This window comes from Tachypleus tridentatus, chromosome 9, assembly GCF_004210375.1.
Source record: "Tachypleus tridentatus isolate NWPU-2018 chromosome 9, ASM421037v1, whole genome shotgun sequence".
Taxonomy (NCBI): domain Eukaryota; kingdom Metazoa; phylum Arthropoda; class Merostomata; order Xiphosura; family Limulidae; genus Tachypleus; species Tachypleus tridentatus.
The window spans coordinates 122332289-122350893 of NC_134833.1; the positions used below are offsets into that span (position 1 = coordinate 122332289).

Consider the following 18605-nt stretch of genomic DNA (forward strand, 5'->3'; position numbering starts at 1 on the left):
TTTAAATGTATAAATCTTCTGAGTAGTAAACCTTTACATGACTTGATGAATGTAGTAGTAGACAAGATTTATTATTTTACAATTTTGAAGAGGATACCTTCTCCTGGTAGATTGAGTTTGGGTTGTCTGTTCAGTTACAGAAATTAATGTTAGTAAGTGAATAAAAGGATGGTGATAATAAGAAAAACTGTAAAAGGGATAGTGATAGTCACTACTAATTGATTTTTTTATCATCAACTATTGAATTTTAATATCATAAGTTTGCACAAATTAATTAGTAGTGTTTGTTGTCAAACTCTTGGAGTGATGAAAACTTTGTCAGTGTTACATAAAAATGGAGAAAAAAAATAGTTTAAACCTTCTGTGAATTGCATTGAAATCCCTCTTGCACAAGACATTATTGAAAATGGTTGGTTGGTTGGTTTGGTGTTTTATGGCACAAAGCAACTAGGCTATCTGCACCTACTGAAAATAAATTTTATCTCTAAGCCTTTGTTTATTTAGTTGCTGTTTAATAGTAGAAGAACGTTTTACTTTCAAGTATATTTGTTTTTCAAGACCATCCAGTTTAAGACTTAACATATTGATAAGACTGTTAGAATTTTTAAATGCTGTTGAAGGTCGCCTTGATTAGTATTTATAAATTAAAAGATCTAACTTTAGTTTTATTAAAGTAACAAATAACATCTGAATGTAACTAATGTCTTCGTACCTAAAAAAAAGTTTAATTTCGTAACTGTTAACATTTTTTCTTACACAGTTGTGTTTTAACCATTATCTAGATATGCATTCCTTGTACTAAAAAAACAAACCCAAAAAGAACATTTAAATTATTAACATGTTAGAAGGGCATATTATTCAAGTTGGTGTTACTGTCATGCATGAACATTTTTATAGTAGGCTGTCTGTTACAGTACCATAACATTGACATATGTATATTACTGAGAATATTAAGGAAATTGTGACTTGTGTATATACTACTTCTGGCATACTATTGTATTTAGTGCTATGAAGTTGAAGTGCATATGTACTTCCTGATTAAATTAGGCTATTTGGCTTTTATGCTTAGATATTTTGTGAATTTTGGATTCATCTGCAGTAGTTTTCCACATTATAATATTGAAATATATTTTTGTTGAATAATCTGTAATTACATGACTATAAGATTCAACCAATACGAATCCATGTAAATAAGATAGAAACAAAAAATGATAAGCATATTATTTTATATTTTTAATTCACAGTGAAGAAAATATGGACCAATAATCTTGCCATATTCTAGTTATAAAAGTTGCACCTACTGTTTTAATTCTTACCAAGTGTAGAAATGTGTTTCACATGTTTTATATTCATACAATTTTCAGCTGATATTTTGTTACCAGTTTAGGTTGTTTCATTCATATTGGTATTTTGCACTTATGTATTTTAGGGTCACTAGTTTCCTTTTTTTTTTTTTTCGCAGTGGTTGTAGAACATCTGGAGTTTTCATCATGCTATTTGAGTTTCTTATTACATTTTAAACACAAACATTGGAATTATGTTAAATTCAAAAGCAAAAACACGTTTTAGTGCCAATTGTTAAAAACTTTGACTAAGATGCCAGTCTAGGAACCCAAAGAAATCAATAAATCTTGTAAACATGGTGACAGTTGTTTTAGTAACTTCATAAATAATTATATAAGGTTATGAGCAAATTTCAACAAATTTGTTGAACTTTTTATTTCTCAATGTTCTAGCTACATTAATCCAAACAACTTAACCCAAAGATTCATACAGTCTGCCCTCGCTAGTACAGCGGTGAGTCTATAGATTTACAATGCTAAAATCAGGGGTTTGATTCCCCTCAGTAGGCTCAGCAGATAGCCTGATGTGGCTTTGCTATAAGAAAAACACACACTCGTACAGTTTATGGCACTTGAGAGTAGGTTCTTTTATAAATTACTACGTAAGACACGTCTAATTGCAGCTTTTAGCTGTGAATATGTATTCTAAAGAAGGCTGATGTTGGGTATAAAAACTTTAATTAAAATAAAATATGGCCAGGTGAGTTAAAGCATTTGATTCGTAATCTGAGGGTTGCGGGTTTGAATCCCTGTCACACCAAATATGCTTGCCCTTTCAGCCGTGGGGGCATTATAATGTTACAGTCAATCCCACTATTTGTTGGTAAAAGAGTAGCCCAAGAGTTGGTGGTGGGTGGTGATGACTAGCTGCCTTCCCTCTAGTCTTACACTGCTAAATTAGGAACGGTTAGCGCAGATGGCCCTAGAGTAACTTTGTGCGAAATTTAAAACAAACAAACAAAATAAAATACAGAACAATGTTTCGACTCTCTTAGGTCATTCATACTATGTGAAAACTACACTGAGAATCATAACACCAACGTTATTTATAACATACAATGTAACAACTGCCACGACTTGTGTAGCGGAGAAACAAGTAGAAAAATGTAAACTTGCTTCCAAGAACACAAATATCACCTTGGAACATTTAAGAATACTGCAAGTCAAATAAACACAACATAATCATAGAAAACACCAACATAGTAAGTTGGGAAATAAATACAAATTAACGCAAAATCAAAGAAGCCTTACTAATAGAAGAATTCAAACCAAAATCAAATCAATGTTAATATACCTATATTAGTTAATAATCTAACATTTACTGCGACGCCCCCTACAGTGTCGTACTCGTTCACACTCTCGTCCCAAAGACATGCGTCCAACAACAGTCAGTTGCTAACTCTCTTTGTTAATCTGCAGATGGCCGAAGAAGGTGGAAAGGTTGTTCTCTACCTTATTTTAATTAAAATTTTAATACTGATACCAGTCATCATTAGAATACGTTTAAGCTGTGAATTTGTGTAATTTTGCATTGATTTGCAAATGTCATATAAACTGCTCCGACAATTAAGAGAAATTGATTACATGAACCAGTAATGACTGCAAATATGCAGTAACTATAATATTTTAATATAATTACTTGCAGCTCATTAGAAAATTGCAACGAAGTAGTGTTTGAATGACATGACCTCTGAAGGTATTCAGTTGAAATAAAATACTATCCTTTCACTTAGTGCACCAGACTTTGGTTTTTTTATCTATTAATAACAAAGAACCTGCCAAACAATACTCGCCGTTACAATATTGTTTAGCGGGTTATTTGTTATTAATAGATGAAAATCAGGGAAAGTCTAGTGCACTCGGTGAAAGGACAGCATTTTATTTCTTCAACTGGAAGTTCAACAATTATTATAATATTATACATTAATATTATTACAGTATTATTGTAACGGCGGCTATTGTTTGGCGGGTTCTTTGTTATAAATAGATAAAAATCATGCAAAGTCTAATGCAGTCAGTGAAATGTTAGCATTTTATTTCTTCAACTGAAAGTCCAACAAATATCGCTGTGTTTAATGATAACCAAGTAGTATGTCTAACTTCACAAAAAATAGTTATTCATTTGCTTGCTTATACCGTGTGTCTATTGTTTTAGTACTTCATTGAAACAAACTCAAAAGTTACAGCGCTGCACCAATTAACACAGATTCAATAACCTACTGACAGTTTACTGCGTCTCTAGTCTGTTTGGTTTCAATAGTGCTCTTATATTGTTAAAATTGGTTCTCAAACTCTGAAGAAATTTTCAATCGTGTTATTAAACCAGCTAGCCGTATAAAATTGGAGTATTAAAAACGCAGTCCACAATAGTGTTATGCAAATACCTGTGTATGTAATATCTGTTGTATTTGATACACAAGTCACTTGATACAGGTGTCACATTTCTGTTTTCTGTTGTTTTTTAATATTCGCAATTATAGATTTTCATAATGTAACGAACGAAAAAATGTTTGTTTATGTGCCAATCTACTGACGTATTTCTGATAGATATGATATTAAATAAGAAATTTAATAAAAGTTAATTTTCTCCTGTTTGTCATCACAAGTAGGTTTAAAAAGATACAATCTGGCGCAGAGGCGGATCTAGCGTGGGACAGACGGGGCAATGCCCCGAGGCCCGCGACACATCGGGGCCTTATCTTGTATTTAAAAAAAAAAGACCAGATCATTGCTTCGCCCTGGGGCCCATCAGTTGCTTGTTTCACCACTGAACTGGCGTATCCGTTCAGTGCAAGGAATGATATTGGCAATCCGAGCCAAATGTTCGACCCGCTTTTGTCACTCATAAGAGAGAGCCTAAAAATATATATATCAGATTTAGTGATAGTCGATCTAGCGATTCACATGCCGAAAGTGGACATGTACATATTTTTTGACAAATAATGGTTTAGATGTCCGACTCAGCTGGATTAACCATTTGAAACCGCCGTGTTTTATGCGTAGTTTTTTACTTTTCTGAAAATTGTGCAATTTTTCAGTGCTTTTGAAAAGTGACCTGATTGGTTTGTTGTTATAATTTGTATCTTGTTTGTCATTACAATTCTCACAAATACATCCACAGTTGAAAACAATTTTTGTTTTAACATTTCAGCTTGTTTAAAAATGTAGAACTAAGAGATTCTTATAACAATAATCATAACGATCTATTACGTTCACAATGCTCTGTGGCGTATCGTGTTTTACGCAATTCTTTCTTTTTGTATACTTGAATGTATAATAAATTAACAAATTTGTAAGGTTTTGTTCATTTGAATATTACTGTTTTTGTGTTTTCTAGAACCTAATCAACGCTAATGATCTTTCTAATTTGACACTAAATTAACTTGTTAAAATATGTTTTGAACTTGAAGTTTCCTCTTTTGTTACTTGTAATGTCTATTAAATGTTGTAGTCAATGACGTCATTTCAGAAAAAATCAAGAGTAGGGGAAAACTGTCAGTATATAGAACATCCTTATCAAATGGCGCCTTTGGTTGGTAAATATTTTGTGACAAAACGTTTAAGCGATTATTTCGCTATTTAAGACGTCTTAAACGTACATAAGAACGACTTAATACATTACTCATTGTGTGACTGTGAATTTCAAAGAGAGAAACTTTCCTTCTGCCATGAAAAAAATATAAAGAAAATATATATGTAAAAACGGCAGGTATGGATTGAGAAAACGTTTATGTAGAGGAACGAACAACGTTTCGACCTTCTTCGGTCATCGTCAGGCTTTACGCCGTTTTTACGCATATTTTTCTCTACAAGTGGGTTTTTTCGTCATCACTGATTATAAAGAAAATAAAACAAACACGTGACAATGTCGTGCTCTTGTATTCAATTCGATTACAGAAGTAAGGGAATTAGTAAGATGTAGTCTCAGTCACAACTCTTTCTTTGTGAACCTGACGATGACCGAAGAAGGTCGAAACGTTGTTCGCTCCTCTACGTAAAAAAATTTCTCAACCCAAACGAGCCGTTTTTACATATATAATTTTCTTTACAAGTGGGTTTTCTCGACATCACTAGCAATACAGTTACGAAGGGCGAAGGAGGCCTTCATAACACCTTAGCCTCCCAGGTGGCACAAACACGATAAAACACCAATCAAATTAATCTACACAGTATTGAAGTATATGAATGAAGAAATTTATTTTGAAGTCGGAGCAAAAAGAAAATAAATTAATATCATTACTCGTAAAATATATATAGGCCCAATTGGTTATTAGACAATTTGTCATTGAGTCTTGTTTAATAGTATTAAGTGTTTTAATTTTCCAGAGGAACATTTTATGACAAATAATAAGTATGATTAAAATTAGATAAAAAACTATATATAATACAGGGTTATTTATATCTTGGCCAGTGTACTTTATTCCCCGTGCTTTGTGTACCTTTTTATTTTAAGTATCTGTTTTTGGATTACAGTTAGGCTAATGTACTTCATTCTGTAGAATTAATGTGAAGCAGTTAAACTTGTATGGCTAGTATTATAGAGAATTATACTTGGGATAGCGAACTTTGTTATACTACGTTATCACACAGAATTGCATATTGGGTTAGTGAACCTTTTTGTAGCATTACACAGTGCCACACTAATTTCAGTGTATTAAGTATGCTTTGTATAGTAAATATGTGCGATGACACAGCCCATATGATGTGTAACATTATCTGTTTATGAAAAACAGAATTAAGTGATACTACTTGAGGATGTTTGTTGCACTATATATAATATGGGGTTAAGCCGAGAAAAAGTGATTTGATGTACTGCCCATCAACCTGTATTGAGCATGTATAAAGGTAATTTGTTGCACCACATATTATACGCGACTGTCAAGATGTGAGTTGTTCTACAGCGTATTACACGTTAGCAAGCCCAGGTAATGGTGATTTATCTTGTTACATATTACACTGGAGTAAACCTAAATAAAATTATTTGCTGTGCTACATATTAAGCATAAGTAAGCCAAGGTAGTGATGATTTCTTTTGTTACATATTACACGGGAGTAAACCTAAATAAAATGATCTTTTATAGTAAATATTACTTGTGAGTATGTGTAGGTAATGGTGAACTATTTTGTTATATATATACTTGAGTGGCGTAGTTAATGGTGATTTGTTGTACTACAGATTACTCGGAAGTGATCTTAGATAAAGGTGATTTGCTGTAGCAGGTATCATTCAGTGAATAAAAATTGTAAATCAATTTCCTGTTTTATTTGTTCATTCGTCCATTTGCCTAGCTATCATTGGAGGAGACATTTCCTGTAGCAAAAACAAAGATAAAACCAGTATGACATATACACCTTCATATATATGTAACAGTTATACAATTTCTAACCTTGCACGTGTTTAAATATAGTTATAGCTTCATTCCTGTTTTTCCGCTGACTCATTCAAAGCAGACGAACTGGATATTACATATAAAGTATGTAGTCTGTGGCACCCAATCGTTCAACACGACAACTTTCCCTCTTTTTTTTTATGTAACTGGCGTGGTAAGGTTCGTGTTACACTGGAAGACTGTGTATGCATATGTCGGCTTAACCAGACTTCGTCACATCTTTCCGCAGTGAGAGACAAGCAAAGTGTTGTCATGGCAACATTGAGATCAGACGACGGCGAGATGTTAGCAGGATGGTTTTTAATTTTGGTGTTGTAAATGTTATTCTGCTAGAGTTATTTTTGTGGAGCCTTTAAATTAGGAGAACGAAAATGATAAGTTTACGTGGGTAATAAAATAAAACTGTCACAGATGTAAAGCTGTAATTAATGACAAACTATTAGTGCCAGTGAAAATTTAAATCACAAATAAATTATTTATACTGAGTAAAACATATTAACAAATAACAGGTATGAATGATTCCATAGTTCCATATCAAACTTTAAGAAAAGGTATTTGTTTTCAAATGAAAGGCTGTACTGACTTCTTTGGATCTGTATACTACATTTAAATACATCTCACACCAAATGGTAGTTTTGAAAATTTTTATTTTTATTAATAGCACTAGGCTTTGTTGCTAATTGTAAAATAATTTATTTACCATTGTGTTTTGCCTCTCTTTACACATGTGGCTTGCTTTTCATTTCAGGCTGCATGTCCTCACAACATGTATTTTACTCCAGTACTTATATCTTTACTTCATGCACATGTTAATTTCTGCTATTGATTGTATATGTTACACTTGTATTTACTCCAATTTGGTGTTTTTTTTTGTTGTTTTTTTTACAATTATAAATTCTGTTTGAATTGTTCTGTAATTTTGTAAGTTCTGTTGTTATCCTAGGATCTTCAGTTAAAGGTTTTGAAGTATCTTTGTAGCAAAATTAAGGAAACACAGTAAAAATATCAAGGGACATCTTTTATACATATTGTTTTTCATTTTGAAAACTAATACATGGGTTAATTAGGATGGAATTTTATTTTCAGTACTGTTTTGGTATTTACTTTAACAATAAACGTGTGATTATTACATTTATATAGCACGTCTTAAGTTTCAAAAGGAAAATATTAAGTAATCTGTCTGGATGTGGAACATCAAACATATGTAAATTAAATTTACTCAGTCTGGAATATCCTAGGTGGTATATCTATAGTGCATTGATAGTAATATTGTAAAAATTAGCTTGGGTGTTCCTTTGGGTTGTATTAGTACATTAATTTTGTATATATTTTTTACTTGTTATTAAAAAACATGCAACAAATGCTTACATTCTTTACTTACTTTTTGTGCCTATGTTTACAATATTGAGCTGTATACAATATAAATAAATGTTAAAATAGTCATGCATCCGGTTACAATCAGTGTAGTTAGTACCTCAGTTGCTCACCTAGTTTTGGATGTTTATGATATAAAATGTACGCACCAGAAAAATTTAGTAAAACATAGGGTTATTCTGGAAATATACATTTGACAGGCTAAATTGGCAGGTGTCACACTGAGTCCACAATGTACTTAATTAATTTGATTGATGTTTGGTTGTGTTTATTGCAACCTGGGTGAGTTGGGTGCTATGATGTCTTCTTCTTCCCTTTGAAGTGTAATTCTTGGCTTTGTTATTGGGATCTGGGAAGGTGAGGCTTGATATTCCATCATTTTCATACCCCTGCACTATTAAATGTAGGACATGATATAAATGAGGGTGTTGTTATTGCTTAAAGTCACTGTTATGATTATAGTACTCTTGTGAGGGCCATGTCCATGATCAGTGTTCATCATTTACACTAGTGTATACTTTGCTTCATTTGTTATACTAAAGTCTTGCATATTACAAATAGTCCCATATATTTCAGTGCTAATTCATCCTGTAGCATATCTTCTATGTATTTACATAAATAACTCTTTTCAATACATAATATGTATACTACATAAATTATATATTAGGTAGATCTAGCAGTAGGTAGCTGATTACTATTCTTATAATGCATATTTAGGGGTGAAAGGTACTTAAGGTCATTTCTATCACGTATGATACAGCAATTCACTGTGCATAGCAATTTGGTTCTTGTGGTAGCTCTGTTTGTAACATCCAGAACAGCAGGTTTGATTGCCAGATTTTATTGCAAGCCTTCTCCAGATTTAGCAGCCAAATGAACATATACTTTTTTTTTTTAATTAAAGCTATCTATCATAATTTCAGTTGATCTAACCAAATGGTCAGTTGTTTCTCAAAATTTCTTAACCATTTTGTCCATCAGATAATTTTGAATTGTTTTCAAGCTCTATTTATTACTCTTTCTAAAATTTTGTATATGCTGCTGTTCAGGCTGATTGATTTCTAGCTCTGTGGTTAATATGCTGGTTTCCCTTCTTTTAAAAACATGATATACTCTGATGTTAGAGAGAGGTTAAAAAGTGCTTTGAGTTGGTTAAGTAATAGTTGAGTGATGTTTTTGAGTAATATGGCTTGTATGCCATCTTCCCATGGTGTTTGGGTTTTATTTTATTGTTTTTAAGATCTAGGTCATTTTTATTTTGCTTGTAATGTGTTTGCAGGTGTATTTGTAGTTGTCTCTGTTGTAATGGTTATTGGGAATATTGGTGCAAACATTTCTTAATTTTGCTTAGGAGTAGAATCACTTTTCAAGAATGAATATCACCAGTAAATTGTGAGAAAAATATCTAGATTTGGACTCTTACATACATGGTGAATAAAATAAGGCTAACAGTCCCTCCTTGAGGGACACCTACCTCTGAAGTAAATGACTTCAAGAAAGTTCCACCTACATTTAATTTACGTTTTTTGTTCTCTGGAGAGTTTTATAGCCAGTGACTAATACCATGTGGCAGACCCATTTCTGTTATACTGAACCTTAGACCATTGTTTCATACTATACTGAATATCATCTCGATATTGAGAAAGTATACAAAAATGCATTCTTTTTTATTATAACTATCCATGTGTGACTCTCTTAGTCAAACTAAGCGATCTGTTTTCTCTCTAAATTTTCTAAATATATTTTAGATTTTTGGTAATTTTGAAGTGATCTCTAAGAATGTGGATAATTGTTTATTGATTATTCTTTCTAGAATTTGGCCTACACAGCTCATCAGGCTGATTGAGCACTAGATATCTGGTTTACTTGCTAGCTTTTCTTTTTTGTGGAACATTAGTATAATTGCTACTTTCCAAGAAACTAGGACACATCCAGAGTTTAATGAAAGGCTGGAAAAGACTGTTAGGGGTTTAAAAATCTCTGTGTACCTTTTTCAGGAGAAGCACCTGAATGACATCCTCTCTTGTAGCTTTGTTCTTTGCTGTTTTAATTGTTTAATTTCTATTTCCATTATGGCTTTTGTCAGATGATATATTGAGGATTTTCATTTGTGTCATCACAGGGAATCTTGGTGTGTACAGATTTACGTTCTGTGTTACATACTTGCTCATCTCGCTTAAGAAGCGTCTGTTTCTGGTTTCTGGTGCGTTTGAAACATGGGTTGTAAGCTTTAATTACATTTTTCATCATCTTCAAAGCTCATGTGCCAATGTATTTCTAGAGGTGGGCAGTTTCAGATTGTGTTTCCTGTATTTATGGACCATTTTAAAAGTGTCCAGAATTGTTTTGGGCCAGTTGTTTCATTTAGTTGTTAGCAAAATTGATCTCAAATATTTTGTTTTAGTTCTTGAACTTCTTTCAGGATTTTGTTTCTGAGTGTATTTATGTGTGTTAGTTGTAGGAGCCCTATTTTTAATGTATTGTCCACGGAGCTTTTGTCCTTCTTTTATCATTGTTATTAGTTGTTTTCTGTCATTATTGATTGGCTATGTTTGGATATTGCTTGTTTCATGGCTTTGGTGAATGCTGTTTGGCAGTATGCATCAAATTAAGATGTATTTGTTTCATTATTTGGTATGTTTTTTGGTAAAATATTATCTAGGATTGATCTGTATTCATTCCAATTTGTTTTTATATAATTTAATTTTTGGTTGGCATTGATTTATTAATATAAGGGGTGAGATTAAAGACACAACAGGTAAGAAAGTTATTACTATCAATGTCTTGTCAGACTTAAATTAATTAACATAAACAAAGATTCATTATGTCAGTGGTATTGTACAAGTCCAATGTATGTGTTAGGGTAGCATCATATGATGGTACATTCTTTGTGTTATATATAACTTCTAGTAAATGTCTGCTGGTTGCATTTGTTTTCTTACATCTAGTTAATCTATTTGTTACTAAGGTTACGTATGAAGATGTTTGGGTTGTAAGAATGAACATTGATTAATAAGTTGACACAATAGGCTGATGTTGAGCTGTAAATTCTTGTTATCATAGTGTATATATATATGGTATTATCAACATAAGCATCAGTTTCTCAACATTTATTGGTGGGTGTTTGTTTCCACATCTTTTGCTGTCAGACCATATTTGTGTGATAATAGTATTCTGCTTTTTTGGTCATTTCTGTTTAATTTATTTTTTCTTATAACTGAATATCCTTGCACTTTTGCACTTTAGGTTATTTTTATAAAAACAAGTTTTGCTTATAGCTAATACATCAGCAGAAAATGCATGGCTCACTTACTATATAATGTGACACTGTTCAAAATGTGTTGGTACTGTTTTCAAAGGAAATGGTTAAAAATATGGGTTTTCTATGATCTTGTGCTTTTAATATAAAGACTACAAGTATTTCTGTTGTTGGGCAGGTTTGTTTAGATTATTAGGTAAAAAAATGATGCAAAATCCATTCCATATAGTGATAATGAAAACATATTTCTTTGATTACAAGCTTTTCACTTAATGCGATTTCACAAGCTAATAAATATTGTATTGTGCACAGTTTTGGAAAGAAATATTGACTTATGTATAACTAGCTGGAGAACCTGTACCCTGAATGGAAATTATGTCAATTCATGAATAATGTAAGGCTATCTTAGGATAGGGAAAGTTTATTCCCTTGTATGTAATTGGGAAAAAATGCACAAAATTTTGATAAAAGCTGCAAGGCACAAAATATGAAATCACAGATTTGTATGCATCTCTGCACAGACCCAAGAAGCCTTTATGCCAAATTTGCTAAGATACATCAACAGGACGTGAAGTAGTGGTAAAAGACATTAAAATGCAAAAATGTTCATAAAAAACCACAAAATGAAAAACTGAATGTTTTTTTATATATCACCACATGGACCCAATAAAGCTCCATATCAATTTTGGTGAAGATCTATCCACATTCTGTAAAGTAGGTACATTGCCGTACAAGAGACAACACACAGTATATTTATATCGATACTTCTGCCATCTTAAAATATTAGAACAGTGGTTCCCAACCTGGGGTCCTTGAAGGTAACACCATCTCATTAAAAAGTAAGTTTTTAATACTGCTGTTTTTTTAATTGCATGCTCTATTATACATCTTTTATTTGATATTAAAAAATGGGCAAATGAGTTAATTATTAGTTAATGAAAATAGTTTGATTGATAGATGGAATCTTTCAAAAACATGGAGATCTGTGGGAAAAAAAAAGAAGAGATCCTTGATGGTGAAAAGGTTGAAAACCACTGGATTAGAATGAGTTACACTTTTCCTCTGTGAAATTACCTATTCATCATATAGGTTTTTACTCCTGATAATGGTTGCATAAAGCTACCAAAGCATGTAAAGTCTTTTAAATTTGGCTATCAGCTAAATAAAGTTTTATTGTGCCTTTTAAATGTTGGTCCTATAATTGATTTTAAAAAGTCACTTTTTCGTTTTCTTGTAGGTGTGGTACTTCTCACATCAGAAGTACTTCATTGAAACACAAAGCATAAAATCTGCTATTATTACTGACTTGGTAATCAATTCAAAGTCTCTTGTCTCAGCTAACTTCCAATTTATATCATCCAAATCATTTACTACACTTTTAACTAAGTTCTTGTCTTTAAGACCACACTTACCACATGAAGTTAAAACTTCCTTCTAGCTAAAAACAGTTTAAAAAACAGCATTCCAATTTTTTATCTGTCCCGTAATATGGTTATGAAATTGTATTTTAGCATGTCATGATCTCAGGCAGTTTGATATCAGATTTATATGTAAAATAATTTTGAAAGAAACAATACTTGATATTGCTGTACACGAAGACAACATCAAACAACTATTTCAGAACCTGAAAATACAGTATGTTTCTACATGTCTTTGTATAAGTATAATCATACATGAAATAATGCAATTCATCAAAGTCATGTATGTAATCCTGGAGTTGTGTGTGGTATAAGTTATAAATTTAATGCACCTGAATCATAGTAATAAAATTAACAGGTAAGAGATTAATATGCAAGGTAATGCATTAAAGTAGTGGAGAAGAAGAACTTATTAGTGGAAGAGTTAAGTTATTATGAGTCCTCTACATATGAAGAATGTAATACCAATTGCATCTGCATGTATCTGACGATTGTTAGTTTGACATATGTAATCATATATTCGTATCATGGTGAGTCAGTATGGACATGAAAGTTGGATAGTATGATAGATTCCTGTGTAGTAGACAGTAATGTCATCAAAATGTATTAGATATCAGATTGTTGCAATTAACTGGGTGAACAATTCAATATTTGGTGGGAGTAATAAAGTGGCCACACACTGTACTAATAACTCAACTGTCAATGAGGTCATTTCAGTAGATGAATGATTTGTAAGATTGACTTAATCATTAGTAGAGGAATTATTAAAGTAAATTACTTTTAGTATTTTTTCTTGGTTTCTTCATTCTAGATATTTTGGTGTGTGTATAATTTTATATATATATCTGCACTTATATATTTATTAACAGATGAAACTGCACAGTGACTTTCCGAACACCTTTTATATATACACACGTATGCAGTGGTGGGATTCAGGGGGTTCGCAGGGGTTCGCGCGCGAACCCGTTGATGGCTTCAATTATACCGTCGAATTGTTGATGTCGTGGAAACTGATTGCGTCACACTTCATCACACATTTCGACAAGAAAGATTTAATGAGAAAATCACAGACCGTATTATTGACAAAGTTCGTCAAGTGAATGCAGTCAATAATCACAGTGCAGATGATAATAGAGTGAAACAGAAAAAAACGGACAAATATGATGACAATCAATTGACTATTTGGAAATTTTTAAAATGAAATAAATAAAAGATTTTAAAGCACTTTTTCCATTATTTTCCTTTTCAAATGATGTATCAGTATAGACTTCCGGAAAAGTAAGAGAACCCGTTATTATTGAGGCCTTCCCTTGAGAGAACCCCTTCTTAAAATTTTTGAATCCCACCACTGCACGTATGTATTAATGACAGCACTTTCTATGTAGATCATAAGGAATGTTTTCCATAAATGCATCTATTAGATCTTACAGTTGAAGCATAATAAATAATTAGATGGAATTAAAAATTAGATACTGCTTTGCTTAAAGATACTGATTGATTGAGTTTAACCTTAAACGGCAGGAATATTTTAGGTAGTAGCATCAATTGATGATGGCTGCTGTTTAAGGGTAAATTCTTCAGTTTTCATATATGGGCAAGTTCTGTATATATTACAAACTAATATATTAGCAACAGTTTTAGTACAAAGAAAATGAAACTAATATCAACATGTAGAAAGAGCAAACATAAGAGAGCTTATTGCCTTATGTGAAAGTGGTTGTGTCTTTCATGGTATTTGCAGAATTCTTCAAAGGATGGTATTATGATCAGCAAGAAAGGGGGAGAGTAGACAGCTAGCATACTTAAATATGAATAACTGAAACATGAGCAGTGTGTGGAGTTAACAATTAAGTCTGTAGTTTGGTTTCACCTGAGGGCTGAATAGTGTATTGAATTAACCATTAGGCCTGTAGTAGATTTTCAGTTGAAGTGTAAATAGTGTATAGAGTTAAATGTTGTCTGTAGTATGGCTTCATTTGAGGTGCAGATAACATGTGGTGTTAAATATTTAGGCTATATTATGATTCATGCTGGCAGTTTGACAATGTGTACACAGCTGAGGTGTGGACAGTGTATGGAGTTAACCATTAACTAAGATGTGGATGGTATATGAAGCTTGCTGTTGAGTTTGTAGTATGTGTTCAAGGTTTTTTTGGGGGCGAAGGGGTTAGGTAACAAATAAATATGAATACACAGACTTTGAACAATCAGATACCTAGTGAGGCAAGTTATTGATGAGTGCATTTTTGTCTTCTTTTTTTTATGTTAAGCATTTTGTTAGTGTCAGGGCTTGCTAGTCAATGTGCAACACAAACATATTTGGTTATATTCATATGTAATTGTACATCAGATGGTTGCAGTTAAATCTCCAAAACACTACAAAACAATTAGAATTCCTTTACTAATAAACCTTATTACCTAATCAGCAACATCCAGTTCTGGATTTGTTTACTTTGAAGAGTAAAAAATTTGCCTTATTTCTAGAATATGTCACTAAGTTATTTGTAAAATTATAATTATTTATTGTATATGTGATATTAAAGGATGACAGTGTTAACTTAGGAATAACCAAAGAGGAGGAAGAAATAATTTAAATGAATTTGGAAATATGAGTGATTGATTTTTCAGTCTTTGTGGTGAGCCCATAATATTGTGAATATAAGTGTTCCATCACTTAGGGGCATGATGATGTCCAATGGCCTGTTGCAATGGTTTTTATCAACACATTTAGAATTGTTGATCAAATGGAGAGCAACTGGTCCTTGACTGTGGTGGTTGTAACTTATTCATAGTTGAAATTCTGGAGCAAGTTCTACAAGATATTATGGCTTTGGACCTTTCATTCTATAGGGTAGTACATTTACATTAAAACCTGTTTGAAATGTTGAAAGTGCACAGTTTATTTTGGAATTGTGCAGGAGATCTGAACTCTTAGTCTAGTACACACAAAAAAGGAAGACATTTGGAAAGTAACAAATAATAATTTGAAACATATAAATACATTTTTTTACTTCTGTTTGTTTTGTTGGTACTGCATGTGGAAAGTTGTTGTTTGACTTCAGTACATTGAGCAGATATCTGATTCATGTAGACCTAATGGACTTTGTATAGTTAGTCCCATTGAATTATACTTTACATCTTGTCAGTGAAGTGAGAAACTTCTTGGTGATATTTAAATTGACCTGTTTTAATTTGTGTGATAGATGTAGTTTCATGGTCGTTTTCTCTTTTTTTTTTTGTAATGATGGGAATAGTTTGAGATTCTAATATGATGATGCATAATTTGTGCTTATATTACAATTTTGTGTTTATTGATGTATGAAAAACAAAATCACAATTTATTTACACTAAAAGTTTATTCTAACAGCTTGATTGTGTTACCTAATCTTTAAACATAAGTAATTTGTATACAGTTGCTTTTACTTTCTTTTTTCATTTCAAAATAAACTGAAACTGACACAATTAATATAACAAATTACTGAAAATACTTTAACCAATTTTGTCATTAATCATGGGTATTCTGACATCTATGAACAAAAAGTATTAGAAACATTTTCTAATAAATATAACAAAAAGTGGTTTATGAGGAAGAGAGAAATACAAAAATGTTTTTAGTGTTAAGGATCTGAAATGTACCTAATTACATTCCTTTGTTCCTCTCGTCTGAGTTGTGATTTTAACCTATACCTGCTAGTTGAGCAGTTAAATAGGTTTAATACATTATACTCCAGTCAATGTTTTTAATGCTTAACAATTTTTGACTTATACCATCTGGATAAAGAGCCTGAAATAGCTGTTTTACTGCTGTGCTTTAAAGTTGTAAGAGTGAAAACACACATCAGCATTAATGATATTTTTCCAGCATCTGTTCTCTTCTATTTTTTTGGCATAAGTTACAAAAGAAATTGTTTGCAGCTATGCAACAAATTTCAGAACTGATTTTACTCTTGGTTTAAATGCATTATAAATTTGCTAATTAACCAAGCAGTGAATGTATGTATGGTTTTTTCTGATGCGTCATATTTAAAGGATGGAAAAAAAATGCATTCCTATTGAGATTTTGTGGGGAAAACTATGGTATATTTTGTGCAAAATTAGCATTAACTCCTTTTGTAGTGTAAATAGTATTGTAAATGTGAATATGAGAATTGGCTTTGAGAATTCATTTGGCTGAATGAGATAAACAGCTTATATCAAATAAGGTGTAAAATAGTTTGTTCAGTATGTACCACTTCTGAAACTTTTCATATGCACTTTTATTGTAATTAATTGTTAATAATGCTTATAGTAACAAATGTTTCAAGTTTAAAACCATAGTATGGCTTGTCACTTAGCAACAAAGAAATTAAATATTGATAGAATTTGGTTAGTGATGATGAGAAAACCCATTTGTAGAGAAAAATATATATGTAAAAATGAACGTTTTTACGTATGTAGAATTTGGTTGATAATTAATTAAAACAATTAATTTTGCTAGCTTGAAATTAGCAAAACCTACCTTTTTGTTGTTACTGATTAGATTTAAAATATGGATTAACTACCACACACACACACTGTATTTTTCTGTTATTTTACCTGTTATGAGAGTGTTTGCAATTTTAACTTAAGAAAAATCTTGAGTGTTACCATACGTACAATATAATTTTATTAACAGTTGGTAAAGATTAATTTATCTTTAAGATGATTAACTTTACATTTTACATTAGTTTATTAGGAAATAAAAATGTTGAGAAAATGTATCAAAGTTTTTGTAGCAATTAGATTTCTTCACAGTGTAACATTGCAGTCTGCCATGCTATGCTGGATTATTTTCATTGAATGCCATGTTGATTAAGAATTATTTATACATGGATTTGTAGTATTTTCTTCTCATAAGATATTGTCATCTTGATGGGGAAGTTGTTCCATAGTGAATAAGTAAATTGAGTTTATTAGATTACATTACTTTAATGGTGCAATATTTTATGAATTACTGCCCTTTATTTGATCATTAAATCTATATAAAGGTGTTATTTTAAATCTGCAGGTCCACATCGATCAGAAGGAGTGAAGGCAGGAGATGTTCTTAGTCTCTTACAAGAGAAGATTGTCATACTGTCAGGTAAGTTGTTTTTTTTCTCTGCTTCTTTCTAGTAGTTTCCTTTTTTATCTCAATAATTTGTCAATGTTTAGAATTATTTTTGATATCCAAATTTATTGACACTATACTGACCATTAAGCAATAACCTGATAACACCAGATTTATCATTAGTTTTATATCTTAATTATACCTGATGTTTTCACTTGGTCTATGGTACAGTGATACCAGTTTTCTTGGTGGTCCCTTTGCTTCTAACTTCTTCTCTATGATGATAATAGCAGATTTCTCAACAGCCCTGTATCCTAAGATGTCTTGTTTGGTCCTACAGCTTGGTAATTTTCAACTCTGTAGCATTATTTTGTATTAGTCTTGTTTGTTAGATATTAGTCTGAGTACATTGTTGTACATACAACAGTGTATTTCAGAACATTTGGTATGGGTATTAACACTTTTATTGATAAGCAGAGAATAACATTTTGACCTTCCTAGGGCATCTTCAGGTTAACAAATAAAAGTGTTAATTGTCATACCAGTCATTCTGAGATACATTTTTATTTCAAGTGGGTTTCTCATCAAGTTGTACATACAAGTTGCATGGTAATTTCTTAATTATAATTTAGCACACTATTTATTCTGCTTAAGTACTGATCTTGTTTTATTGGTAGTAATTAATATTAATTCAATTATGTTGTCATTTACGTAACATATATCAATTGATGCAAAAAATTACTGCCCATGGTT

At 31.7% G+C, this 18605-nt stretch overlaps 1 protein-coding gene across 1 annotated transcript in view; it reads left to right on the plus strand.

Annotated features, from left to right (window-relative positions):
• LOC143226236 (triple functional domain protein-like) overlaps positions 1 to 18605 on the plus strand; it is a 224094-nt gene that overhangs the window by 19798 nt on the left and 185691 nt on the right. Inside the window, 1 exon segment of the mRNA XM_076456993.1 lies at positions 17811 to 17885. Coding sequence (XP_076313108.1) covers positions 17811 to 17885 — 75 coding nt within the window.